The 13,713-nt window shown below is 47.7% G+C and overlaps 1 protein-coding gene and 1 long non-coding RNA gene across 2 annotated transcripts in view; both read right to left on the reverse strand.

Moving 5' to 3' along the window:
• Positions 1-5,056: 5,056 nt before the first annotated feature.
• Positions 5,057-9,034, reverse strand: LOC132022502 (uncharacterized). Its single transcript, XR_009405596.1, has 3 exons — positions 8,983-9,034; positions 8,059-8,133; positions 5,057-5,118 (listed from the first exon to the last, which is right to left on the reverse strand). It is a non-coding gene; the product is annotated as an uncharacterized LOC132022502 (long non-coding RNA).
• Positions 9,035-9,083: 49 nt separating this feature from the next.
• Positions 9,084-13,713, reverse strand: part of HK2 (hexokinase 2) — a 61,073-nt gene continuing 56,443 nt past the window's right edge. The window contains exons 17-18 of the mRNA XM_059405736.1: positions 13,451-13,684; positions 9,084-11,329 (exon numbers count right to left, since the gene is read on the reverse strand). Of these exons, the coding sequence (XP_059261719.1) occupies positions 11,185-11,329; positions 13,451-13,684 (379 nt within the window). The 3' untranslated portion in view covers positions 9,084-11,184. The remainder of the gene's footprint in view (positions 11,330-13,450; positions 13,685-13,713) is intronic.

The following is a 13,713-nucleotide window of genomic DNA, read 5'->3' on the forward strand; positions in this document are numbered from 1 at the left end:
CACTGCCTCTGGTGCCCTCTGCCTTCTGGAATCCTCCCCATCCTCCCCACCCTCCCCTCAGCTGCTCTGGTCCAGGTCAGGGATGGCCTCCTTAGGCCAAATGACATGATCAGCAGCCACACCTGCTTTTCTGCCTCAGCATCCAGACCGCTCAGTTTTGGAAATCCTCAAGATTTAGTCGGTAACATCTTTTTTTTTTTTTTTTAAGATTTTATTTATTTATTTGACAGACAGAGATCACAAGTAGGCAGAGAGGCAGGCAGAGAGAGAGGAGGAAGTAGGCTCCCTGCCAAGAAGAAAGCCCGATGAAGGGCTCCATCCCAGGACCCTGAGATTATGACCTGGGCCGAAGGCAGAGGCTTTAACCGACTGAGCCACCCAGGCGCCCCTGTAACATCTCTTTTCCCTTATTTATATTCACTTTTAAAGTGATCTTACCTAGTTTTGTGATTTTAATACACATATAAATTTAGGACTCCTTGATTTTTGTTTCCAACCTTAACACTCTGCTGAACTTCAGGCTCCCATACGCAATGCTTCCGCATGCCTTCCTACCTCCCCCCTCACACTCACCCCTCGCGCACCCCACGGGTCACACTGGCCCCTCTGTGGCTCCTCCGTAGCCCTTCCCCCACAGAGGCACGTGGCTCCCCTCTATTTGAAGCACTTTTTTCCCTTCCCTATGTAGAATAGCCACACTGCCCCCACACCATCATTCCGTCTCCCCTAACCCTACTGTATTTTTCTTCACAGCACTAACCACATGTGACATCCTAGATGTTAGGTGCTCGCTCTCTCGCTACAAGGATGGAAGGTAGGAGTCAGTTTATTTTGTCCACCGTTGTCTCCTCAGCATCAAAACAACAGTCCTCATGATCATTCAACCAGTATTGGATGAATGAGTGAATTAAGGCAAGGGAGAGGAGGAAACATCCATGGGGGCAAGGTTGAGCCTCTGAGGTAACTGGCTGGTTGCGGAGTTCCAGGGCTCTAGGAGAAGGGTTGAGAGGTGGAAGGAGTGAAAGGTTAGACCAGAGAAAGAACCCGCAAACCTGATGGAGCTGCTGGAGAGGGAAAGCCTCCAAGGAGAGAACACTAGCTACAGCCATGACAGATGAAATCTGGGACGTCCCATGATGGATACTTTCCCACTGACCCTAAGCAGAGAAGATGCTGGAGCTAATAGGTAGAAAATCTGGGCGGTCTGCAGTGGTCTCTGCCCAGCCGCAGTGAGCTTGTTCAGGGAAGGGCCTGGGGACCTCTCTTTTAAGCCTTTGGTGGCAGGGGTGTCATCCCTGATCTCACTCTGCCTGGTGAGGTGTTGCTAGTGAAAAAGAACACACAGCTCTCAACTGTCCCAGACTCTCTAATTAAAACATCCCTTCCTGGTCTTCCACAAAAATATCCCTCATTTGACCTCGAGACAAATCACGATTCAGCCCCGAGCCCTAAGCAAGAAAAGTTATCCCAGAGAACTGGAAGAAACAGTATTAGAAAGACAAAAGAAACAGTGTGAGCCAGAGAAAAATAAGCACTCCCCTGTTCCCATAAACACAAGAGAGCAAGAAAACCCAGAAAACTGTTAGCCACTGGTCAAATAGAGCTGTCTTGGCCCTTGGAAGCAACCCAGCGAGAGGCCCAGGGCCACGCGGATGCGAATTTCTCCGAGTGCGTTTCTCCACAGCCAGCCTGCTCACTGCTCCCACCACAGCCTTCAGGTGGGAAATTTAAAGTATTGACTTACAAGAAACTTAACTGACTTTTGATTTATTAAATTGATGATTTACTGTAAAGAACTGACTCTCAGACTGTCCAGGGTTGACCACTTGCCTTGGGAAGTCTGACTGTCTCTTTAAGATGAGCATCTCTCTTCTGAGGCTACCTCTGCAGGGTGAGGACCTGCGGGATGGGGACCCAGAGGTACCGGGGTAATGGTGGAGCAAGGTGGAGATGGACAGAGCCCTGAATGCTCACACCAGACAAAGCCCTCTGCCAATCCTCCCTACAGCTCACTACCCTCATCCCTGCCTTCCTGACCATTCTCTGGAATGTTCAAGCCTTCTTAGCCATCTCTCCCTCCTTTTCTCTTTTCCTTCCCCTCCTCCTTTGAAATATTATCCATAAGGAAACAAAGAAAGCACGCACTATTTTAAAATAATCTGCTTATCTGGGGGGGGTGGGTGGGAACTACATGAAAAATACCCATCCAGTGTCTGAGGCTGGAGCAGCCTCCAGTCTTTAAGGTGAATTGCAGACCCAGAGCGGGGTTTGGGGACCAGGAGGACCAGGACCCAAACGCTGGGGCGGGCCCTTGGGCCCTTTGGGGGTGAAGGGTGTCGCCGTTCCCATACGTGACCACACGAGGGCGCTTCTGAGTCGGAGCTGCTGACAGCGCAGGGCTGGGCATTTGCCCAATGGGATGTAGGTGCCGCTTCCAGGGGCGCCAAAGCAGGGTCTGGACCAGCGTCTGCTGCTGAGTTTGAGATGGGTACTTGCTCAGGGGCCCCGGCAGGCTGGCAGGCACCAGTGCTTCTCCAACGGGTCACCTGGGCTTGGAAAGATGGGGGTCCCCTGGGTGCCCAGAACTGAAGGCCCTTTCTCAGGTGCTTGCGGGACTGTGTTGCCCCCAGGGACTGGGTAGGGGAAGGGCACCCCAATAATACCGGATATTGGCCATTTCATCCTCTCGGTGAGGGAGAGTTCAGAGCTAACTTCAAGTGCTGTACCATTTCTTGCATTCGAGCAATGGGAAGCAAATTCATACTTGCTTCATGAATAATGTACATAAACTGGATAATACACAGGCGCACACACATCTCCCCACCCCCACACCTCCACTCTCTGGACCATGGGAAAATGGACTGGGGGCAGCACCTGGGGCTTTGAGATGTGTAGAAACTGGCCGAAGAGAGGGTCACTTGATTTTACCAAAAGAAGGAGAAGCTGGTCCCGTGGGACCAAGATGAGGCATCCCAAGGTGAAGGCATTCCGGGCATGGCTGAGTAGAACAAGAAAATAGAAGCTCAGATGCCTACCAGTACACCCTCCCCAGTCCCCAGCGTCGGCAGACGGCCGCGGACCGTTCTGGCATGCCCCACTGTTTATTAAAAAGGAAAACATTTAATAAAACAGAGAGCACGCGTTTGTCCCTCAGCAGGCCTGAAGCCCTGGGCCTGCCAAGGGTATGGATACCTGTTTATTTCCGCATTCCAAGCAGTGTCCTTCATGTCTGCTCTCCCTGGAAATGGGCTTGCAGCCTGGAAAACAGAGAACATGACGCAGAAAGCAATATGTTTATCACTAAGTAGAAGAAGGGGAAAGGCCACATCATCCCCTGATGTTGCGGTAAGGAAGGCCTCATCCCCCATGTGTGGGTGGGAACATGCTTGCCCTGGAGGGCCCGGGTTTGTGAGGCTTCCAGCCACGCTGGCATCGGAGCCTAGCCCGTGGTGCCAGGATTGTCAGCTAACCAGGCCAACAGCAGATGGAGCTTACAAATAACAGCACATAAACGTTTGAGCTGGGCAGGAGCTTAAATCCCCTCATTTCACAGAGCAAGATGGCTGGCCAGGAAGGAGGAGTGAGTCATCCACCTGGTCTGCAGTGGCAAATGTCACCTGCTGGCCAGAGCAGTGCCCTTATCCACCAGGGAAGGGAGGGGTGCGTGTTAAACCTCTGACACCAATTTCAAGAACATTTGGAAATACAAACAAAAGCAACTGTTGTTGGGGCACCTGGGTGGCTCAGTGGGTTAAGCCTCTGCCTTCAGCTCAGGTCATGGTCTCAGGGTCCTGGGATCGAGTCCCATATTGGGCTCTCTGCTCAGCAGGGAGCCTGCTTCCCCCCTTCTCTCTCTCTGCCTCTCTGCCTACTTGTGATCTCTCTCTCTGTTAAATGAATAAATAAAATCTTAAAAAAAAAAAAAAAAAAGCAACTGTTGTCCAAGAAGAAGCAAATAAAGGTCACCTGGGCTTCCACTGTCAACAGCTCAGAAAATCTGTAGAATATGTCCACTCTGGCTCAGTGTTTATCTTCCCATCTCTCTCTGTCCAGTTCTGTGTCCAACACCAGAGAAGACGGACTTTTCAGACACACATAGAAGGGTTACAGCACTGTCCACGTAGTATGTCACAAAGGACGACTTAATAATTCTGAAGATTCATTATCAAACAGACCATATTCTCAGACCATCATCCCCCCCAAATCAGAAATGAGTAACAGAGTGACGGTGTCAAAAACATACTACTGGAAACTAATATTGAATTTTTAAAAGGGAATAAAAAGAAAACTTTTGCCAAATTGCTAATTACTTAGAATTCCAGTGCTTCAAAATATGCGGGTCTTAACATAGTAGATAGAGGGAAACGTAATTTCAAAGACAAGCCAAACAACTCACTGAAAAAGTTGGAACAGGAGCAGCAAAGCAAGATCAAGAAACAAGAAAGGAAGAAACATACAAGGGCAAACACTAATGAAGAGGAGAAGAAAAAAGAACAAAAGTTAACCGAACTCATAAGCTAATTCTTTAATGAAATAAAATTCTGACAAGACTGATCAAGAAAAGGGATGAGAAAGAGAAATGATACATTGAAATATACAAATATACAACGAAGGGGAGGACCAAGCACAGACACAACACAATATGTAAATAATGGAAGGACCCCTTTGAAGTAGTCCTGCTAAAATAGCAAATGTGCAAGGCGCCTGGGAGTCTCAGTCAGTTAAGATCCTGACTTTTGATTTTGGCTCAGGTCATGATCCCAGGGTCATGAAATAGAGCCCCTCACTGGGTTCTGCATTCAGCAAGGAATCTACTTGAGAATCTCTTTCTCTCTCTCCCTCTACCCTTTGCCCCACTCAAGCTGTCTCTCTAATTAAATAAAATCTTTTTAAAAAATATCAAATGTATATCTGATCAGAGTGGAGACTACACAGAGGTACCTGGATAGCTCAGTCGGTTAAGTGCCTGCCTTCGGCTCAGGTCATGATCCCCAGGGTCCTGGGGTCGAACTCCGTCCACATGGGGCTCCCTGCTCGGTGGGGAATCTGTTCCTCCCTCTCCCTTTGGTGGCCACTCTGCCTAATTGTGCTTTCTCTCTCAAATAAGTAAATAAAAATCTTAAAAGAAAAAAAAAAAAAAAACAGAATAAAGCCTATCATAATTAATAATGTTTCTCTGCACCAATGGTTCTCAACTAGGACCGACTATACCTCCCTGGTAAGGTTGATAAATTTAACAAAATTTAAAAGGACCATCCATTAAATCTGAATTTCAGATAAGCAATAAATAGTATGTGGTCAAACATGTCCCACAGAATATTGGGGATAAAATACTAGGTCAGTATTTTATATTAGGCCAGTATTTTATGGGACAACCCCACTCCCAGAGGACATTTGGCAATGTCTGAAGCCATTTTGTCACAACTGGGGAAGGGGATGCTACTGGAGTCTGATGGGTATAGGCCAGGGATGCTGCAAACATCCCACAGGGCACAGGACAGCCCTCACAACGAAGGATCGCCAGCCCTAAATGTCAGTAGCATTGAGGCTGAAACACTCTGGGAAAACCAACCAGAAAATATAATAAAAATCAAGGACACTGCACAGCAAGTATAAACTGTCTGGGGATTAATTTAACAAAAGAATTCACAGAATCTCTATAGAGAAAACTCTTAAACTCTGAGAAAAGGCAGAAAAGATTACAGGAATACACAGAGACGTTCTATGCCCTTGTGAACATGCAAAATGTCATTCTACTCCGAAAATCGCTACAGTCATTGTAACTCTAATCAAACGAAGCTGATTTTTCTTCAGAGATTTGGTAGACTTTTTCTAAAATTTACACGGAGTAATAATGGACCATGACTCACTAGAGTCTGAAAAAGAAGAGACTTGCTTTGTTAGACACTAAGGCACCCTAGAAAGTCATGGTGTTAGAAAGTCAGTTACTGGCTCAAGAACAAACAAGGGAGATCAGGGCAGAAAAAAGCTGAGCCAGACCCTGGCAAACTTCGTATGTTTCTGAAACGCTGCTACAAAACAATGGGGAAGGACAGACTAACTCACCCGACCACATAAAAAAACCAAACCCATCCTCTCTCTCTGCCTGCCTCTCTGCCTAGTTGTGATTTCTGTCAAATAAAATATTAAAAAAAAAAAAAAGAAAGAAAGAAAGAAAGAGAGAGAAGGAAAAAAAAAAAAGAAAAAGAAAGGGGCACCTGGGTGGCTCAGTGGGTTAGGGCCTCTGCCTTTGGCTCAGGTCATGATCCCAGGATCCTGGGATCGGGCCCCGCATCCGGCTCTCTGCTCCTCGGGGAGCCTGCTTCCTCCTCTCTCTCTGCCTGCCTCTCTGCCTAGTTATGATTTCTGTCAAATAAATATTAAAAAAACAAACAAACAAAACTGGACCTTACCCATTATATGGAAGGTGCATGCGCACAGAGTTTACATTATCCCTTTTAAGTGAAAAGTTAACACTATAAAAAAAAGTAACACTATACCTAACAGTAACAAGACAATGTCAGTGGGCTAAGGATGAGAAAGGTCAAGCCATGTGAGTGGATTTGCTTACACCAAAAGAAAGGACTCCTAGTCAAGAAAGGATGCCCGTGGCCCGAATAACAGACTAGGAGAAGCTAGTCATACCTAAGGCAACAACAGATTGAGTCCTACATCCAACAAGTGACTCTGGTCAATCAGCAAGGAAAAAGAACCCTGCTTACAAAGTCAGCAAAGAATGTCCACGGGCAGTGAACTGAAGACCTTAAAAGCTAAGAAACATCCAAAGAGATGCTCAAGCGTCTTATAGAGAAATGTAAATTGGACCAACCATGCAATCTCACTTTACGCTCAGCACTTTAATAAAAATTAGGAAGCTGGATAATGCCCAGGGGTGCCAGAGATTCCCTGTTGGTGCCTGGGGGCAGCCTTTCAGGAGAGTCTGAAATGGGTCAGATGAAGGAAATGAAGGATCTGTGATCCCGCTCTCCCGTTCCGCATACATGCCATGAGAGATCATCCAAAGATGATTAAGGGGACGTGTGCAAAGACACTTGCCGCACGGATATTCGTTCAGCCAGAGCGGGCCGAGCCACAACGTCCGTGCATCGCTGGGAGCGCGGGTGGGAACACGGCGCATGCGCACATGGGAGGTTGCGCTGTAGTGGGAAGGAATGGGTTAGAGGACCGCACAGCCGCAGCTGTGGGTCTTTAAATAAAATATTTATTTAAAAAAAAAAAAAAAGCGTGATGCTTAGCTTGAGGGAAAAAAAGACTTTCAGCCAGTAACATCTGTAAATTAAAAAGCATGCCCACAAAGCAATATACGCTTCAGACACACAAATAAGTTGCACATCACATCGATGCAGTAACAGGATTGCTGATCTTGAGTGGAGAAGGGGATAGAGAAAGGAGGGTGAAGGAGAATAAGATAAAAAAGCAAGAAGGATCCTTGCAAAGATTAAAAAATAAATGCGCTGAACTGAGGAGCGTGAGTAATTCAGCTCTTGCACCTGGGGCCTAAGGAAAACAAAGTAACAGAAAAAAAGGCGCAATGGGCTTGACGGAAGCTGGAAAAGCTATTTCCCAGCTCCAAGGAACTTGGGTACAGACCATCCAATTGCGTGAAGGAAATGGTCTTCCTAGTGGTGAGGGGCTCCCCCCCAACCCCCCCATCAGGAGGCGGCTTCGGGAGCTGAGCAGAGCCCAAGGAAGGGGAACCGGCGAGCGCAGGTGTGCAATGCAGAGGGTCTCCCATGGCGATGCCCGAATCCCAGAGGGGTGGGGGTCCGCTGTGGGGGTGCTGCGGCCATTACCACAGATAGAGGCCTCATTCTAGCCCGCTGTCCAGCCAGGCAGAGGGGACATTCAGGGAAACATGATAATCCTCACAGGCCATATAATCTCTTTAACAAAACCAGGATGATAATGTGTTGTATAACATACTTTCAGCATGAAACAGCATGCTGTCAACACTCCCAAATTAAATGTTCTTCTAGAACATTGTCATGGTTTTAAGGGGTCCGTGCAAGTTACTTACTGCTCGCAGCCAGGGCTCACCTCCTCTGCTCTGCTCGGTCTCCCTTTTCCAGCTGGTTCCCTGCCAGGTTTGGCCAAGAGAGACGCTGCAGAAAACTACAGGGGAGGGTTGTTTCTAACCACCCTTTTCCCCTGCTCTGTGGTTCCACCCTCTCCCCAGCTTTTGGCCTCTGGCCCAGCCACTGGGATAGAAAGACTGATTCTTTGGTGTTGTTACTCTCTGGCTTCTCAGCTCTTTCATCACCTGTATAACCAAGCCCCTGTAGCAAAATCTGAAATAACAGGCATGGATTGTCTTCCTGTCTGGACTCTAACACAGGATGGGCAGACCCACTGGATGGGGTGCTCCTTTTTTGTTATAAAGCACGTAACAGTCAATACCCTCAAAGCTGATTCTTCATCTCCATCTGTTTCCTCTGTACAAATTTCTAGAAAACTACACAAAACATGCCTTTGATGCCTGTTGCCTCTTTTCCCCCCATCTAAATGGTTGTACCAGCTTGCACCCCACCAGTGCAGGAGATACTTACATAATCTCATTGTCCCATGGGGCCATGACCGTGGGGGTCAGTAGGGTCTCATGTGGAAGGGATTGCCCAGGTTTGTATTATGTTTATTGGAGAGAGGGGAAAGGCAAGGAGAGGACAGAGGTACGTGCTCTTCAGATGTTCTAAGCAGTGGCTTTCCATCCTGAATTTGAGTCACGTACCTACAGAGACCAGCCAGAGCCCCGGAGGCCTCTGCTAACTTAGCTCAGCCAGACTCCTTCAATGATAGTCTCCTGTGCCTGCCACACTTCTTCCTGATGCTTGAAAGCTAGGGGCTCAAAAATGGCCTAGGAAAGGTCATCTATCCTCCAGTTCCACTGGAACTGAGTTCCTGGGAAGAGAAGTATCTGGGGTCAGGACAAGTCTTTGCCACATGCCTATCAAGCAAGCTTATTACCATTATCGAGACAGTCATCCATCGTTCAGACCAGGCAGGGAGTACTAATGGGCCCACACTCTTAAAAAAAGAAAAAAAATCCTCATGAACCTCACGCTGGGTATTTTGAAAAATGTTAAAATTTATTAATAGTTAACATCACATAGTTAATTCAACTAGCTCTTTACTATACATGACAACACGTTTATTAGACTGAGTGCTCAAAGATTTGAGATTCAACACATCCCAACTAAAGACTGAGACTGTGTTTACACCAGGCAAAGCAGCATCAGCAAGGAACGGTCACCTAACTGTGGGAACACAGACGTTCAAAATGCATTTTCCATTTTGGAAACCAACAACATATTTTGAATAGCCACACGCACACACACACAGCTCTACCTTTAAAAAAAAAAAAAGGTGCAATTTCACAGACAGAGCCTAATTTTCAAGTTTAAAAGTTAAAATTCATCTCTACTTCTTGGGCGTTCTTTAGTGATACTCGGATCTAGACATTCTTAGTACAAGTATGATAAATGTGCAAAGTCGGGTGCTACTCAGCCCTGTTTTTGCTTCCTTGTTGTGATCCTTGACTCCTACTCAATAGTGTTCTAGGGCTATTCCCTCTTTACCGTGTAGTTGCAGTGTGAGGGTGTGCGTATTTTAGGGAGGAAGTGGCCTTTGGGTTCAGAATTAACTGTACCCCTGAAAGGTAGAGCATGGAAGATCTCAGGCCACCCCACTCCCCTCACCCCCATCAACAGTTGGAAATAAATACTGTGTACAAAAACAGCTCAGCCTCCAGAAGTCCTTGGACGACGCTTCTTAGAAAAACATTTACAAAACACATCAGTTTTGCCGGGAGGGCACAAATCCGCCTTTAAAGGTGTTGTCCCTGAGGTTTTCTGCATTTGATTGTTTCATTGTTTGGTTTTGGTTTGCTATTAACAGGGAGACAGAATTTTTTAAGAAATGCTCTTGGTGGCTTCCTTTATCTTCTCAGAGAGCTTAAAAATACTGACTGCCCTAAGAATAAACAATTCTTAAGCGAGCCTGTCTGAAAGGATTCCTGTCTGCTTTGGTTAAGAGCCCGTGTTCTGGTGCCCCAGGAAGGTCTACAGAGAGCAGCCAGTTGCTGCAGTTTCTTCCATCCATAGACCCAGCTTCCCTCACTGTGCCCTGCCATCCATGGTTTCCGGTCTGCAGGTTAAAAAGGAGCCGGGAAGGAGCTACTTGGCCATTCACTCACCCTGAAGGGGCTTCCCTTCTCTTCTCGCAGGCGAATGAGGTATTTCTAGTAACCTGTCAGTATCTTCACCTTCCATCCTCTAGTGACGCTCGTCTACTCCAGAGGCCAAGTCTGGAAAGACTCTGTGTTTATGTACATCACACACTGACATATAAATACATTACATATAACGAATCATTACATACAGTGTCAAGGTAAAGGAACGGATGTACTTCATGAACTAAATAAATTTCAAACATAAATTAAAATGAAAGTAAGAGTTGTTTCCATTTCTGCAGGAAATATTTTTAAAAACAGACAAAAAGTCTCCCTGCCCCCAAAGGTCCATTGCTCATGGATGACTCAGGAACCCACGTGTGGCCTTGGTGTTGCTTTCTCGGATTCAGGATGCTGTAATTCCAGAGATGAGCCTCTCCTGGAACTCACCAGGCACGTAAAGGAGGTTAAAGAGGGGGTGCCACGTGGCTATCCATGGATCCCCCATTGCTGGTCTTCTCTTACCCCTGCCCCTTCTGCCTGTGGGAGAATCAGGCTCAAGTGAGTGGCGGTCCCTCCAGATCTCAGAGGAGAAACATTATCAGCCTCTGAGCGGGGACTGCTCTTCACCTAGAAATACTGTGCTCAGAGTCCATGGGGAGGCCACCGTATCTTCTCATTAGTGTCCCCATCCTGCAGGATTAAGCAGGGACGTGGAATTTGGCCAGGGGGAGGACTAAAGGTTAAAATCTGTCTTGAGTTTTCAAAGAACCAGTAGGAACAGTTGTGACAAGTATAAACAAGTCCTTATTTCAAAACATACGGATCTTGGGAGGGCCAAGACTTGGGCACTAAACTCAACAGTGAGTATCTAGAGAGACCACACCCAGTCCCCTCTCTGCCAAGGAGATGCCCAGGGGCCCATCTATGACACACGGGGTGACATTTTATAATTTAAAGCAGGGAAGACGGGGAACCAGAGTAAGTCCCTTCCGCCTCTACCGCTGGCCAGCATCGCGGATGCGGCAGGCCACAGCAGTGATGAGCGCTGCCCCCTTCCCGCTGCCGTCCTCTGACTCCAGGAAGGACACGTCACATTTCGGAGCCAGGTCCTTTACCGTCTCGTGCATCACTTGGGCAAAGCTGCAAACATGGGGAGGAAGACACAGGGGGAGAAAAGAACACCTCAGTCGTGATTGATGTATGTCCCCCAAGTTGAGATCCTAGGAAGTGATCCTGGAATTACTGAGGTGAGCAAAAGGATAGCTATCACGTATTAAACGCTATTATTGTGTGTATCAGAAAACCACGGCTTCGAGCGGCTGGCAACATGCCCCAAGTCTATGTCATAGTGGGCCAAGTGGGAGCAGAGAGCCGCTGGGAGGCAACTGTCTGAGATTCTGGGGTTGTGTTCTTAAAATTCACCAGTGGAAGACAGGGTCAAGGGTCATGGGCACCACAGGTGTGCCCTGTGGAAGTACATAGCCTATTCACGAACTCTGGAAGACCAAGCCTCATGCATGTAATACTTGATTTTCCAGGAGTATGGACTCAAGCAGACCCACATCTAATCCAAAATGCCATTAAAGATGAAAGGAGCAGGCTCAGGAGCTTGCTGTTGGCACATTATGGTGATCATCGAGCTTTCAGTATGGGATCAGAGAAAGAGACAGTCACCATGTCCCCAACACAGCAGGATACCATACTGTTTGGTTTTCTTTCGATATGAACCTGTCGCGAGGAGAATTCCTGCCCTCTCTCCTTTCGGGACTGGCTTCTCCCCACAGCATATAAGTTTTGAGATGCATCCACATGCAAGTATGGGATTGCAGTTTGTGAATTTTCCAGGCTGTGGAGCGTATCTTTGAATGAGTATGCTGCAGTTTTATTGTAAAGCTAATGGGTATTGGTTACGGCGATGCCCTCGTCATCTATGGAACACACCTAGCATCAGGAGCTTGACTTCTGTCCCCCTCCCCAACTCTCATCTGGGACGAAGATTCCCACTTACGAGGCACCGATCAACAAGAGAATGGGCTTGGAAAGGCAAGCTTCTCTCTGAGGCAACATTTCCATCAAGGAGTCTCTCTGTCCTCACTCCTTTCCACCTATTGCCCAGACCAGGGTAACAGCTCTATTTTTTTTTTTTTTTTAAAGATTTTATTTATTTGACAGAGAGAAATCACAAGCAGGCAGAGAGGCAGGCAGAGAGAAAGAGGAGGAAGCAGGCTCCCTGCTGAGCAGAGAGCCCAATGCGGGACTCGATCCCAGGATCCTAAGATCAGGACCTGAGCTGAAGGCAGCAGCTTAACCCACTGAGCCATCCAGGCGTCCACAGCTCTATTCTTTTAACTTTGAGCAGGGAAGCTTGGGGGAGGGGGGGATTGGTGCAATTCTTGAATTCAGGATGATTTACTCAAAACATATGCAAATGAGTGAAAAAGGGAGACGGAAAGACAGGGGTAAGTGTAGAAAGAAAAGGGAATTTGGTGCTTCCACACTGGGGCTGGGAGGTTCAAGGAACACACTTTCTATCAAGAGCCAGACAGTAGATACTTTCCGCCTTGTGGGTGACTACTCTGTCACCGTGGCGTGAAAGCAGCCAGAGACAACACGAACGTGAGTAGGCAGGGCCGAATTCCAATAAAACTTTATTTACAAAAAGTGTCATGGCTCTAGTCAGCCAGCCCCCATGCAAGACTGCAGAAAATACCCCACTCTGGAACTCCAGCATACCTTCCCAGAATGTTCTCAGGAGCACTGTTTTTAACGGACACAATCTAGAAATAACCCAATATCCATTAGCAGTAGTATACTCGTTCAAAGATATGCTCCACAGCCTGGAAAATTCACAAACTACGATCCCACCCCTCCAGGTGGATGCATCTCAAAACTATACATTCTGTGTCGGAGAAGCCAGTCCCGAAAGGAGAGATGCCCAGGGGGATTCCCCTCACAACTGGTTCAAATTTAAGGAAAACCAAACAGTACGGTGCAAACAGACATACAGGGAAAGGCAGCTAGGGACCGAGTCACCAGAGTACCTTCCCCCAGCAGGGGTCAGGGGTGTGATACTGAGTTCTACAGGCTGGGTGGTCAAACACAGGCCTACTTCTGGTTATTCACCTTTAAACTCAAGCGTCTATGCTACGAACACTCACTTGAACATTAGACGGTTTGCTGTAAAATGGCGGGGGGGGTGGGTAAGGAAAGAGCTGGACAGAGCGAGAGATGGGAGAGCGTGGCGTGAGGTCAGGTACTCACTGGGGATGCAGCTTGTACAGGGTCCCATCCACGCCTACGGTCACTTTGAGGGTGTCCAGCCCCCGGTTTTCTCGTATCTTGTCTACCACAGCGGCCATGCCTGCGCCACAGAGCTGGGCTGCCCGCCGCGCCACCACGATGCACACCTCCTTGACAATGATGCTGTCGTCACAGGTGCTCTCGAGCCCCAGGTGATGCAGGATGGCACGGACCTGCAGCAGCGCCAGGCAGTCACTGCGGAGTAGGGGGGGGGGGGGGGGGGG

The sequence above is a fragment of the Mustela nigripes genome, chromosome 7, assembly GCF_022355385.1.
Source record: "Mustela nigripes isolate SB6536 chromosome 7, MUSNIG.SB6536, whole genome shotgun sequence".
Lineage (NCBI taxonomy): Eukaryota > Metazoa > Chordata > Mammalia > Carnivora > Mustelidae > Mustela > Mustela nigripes.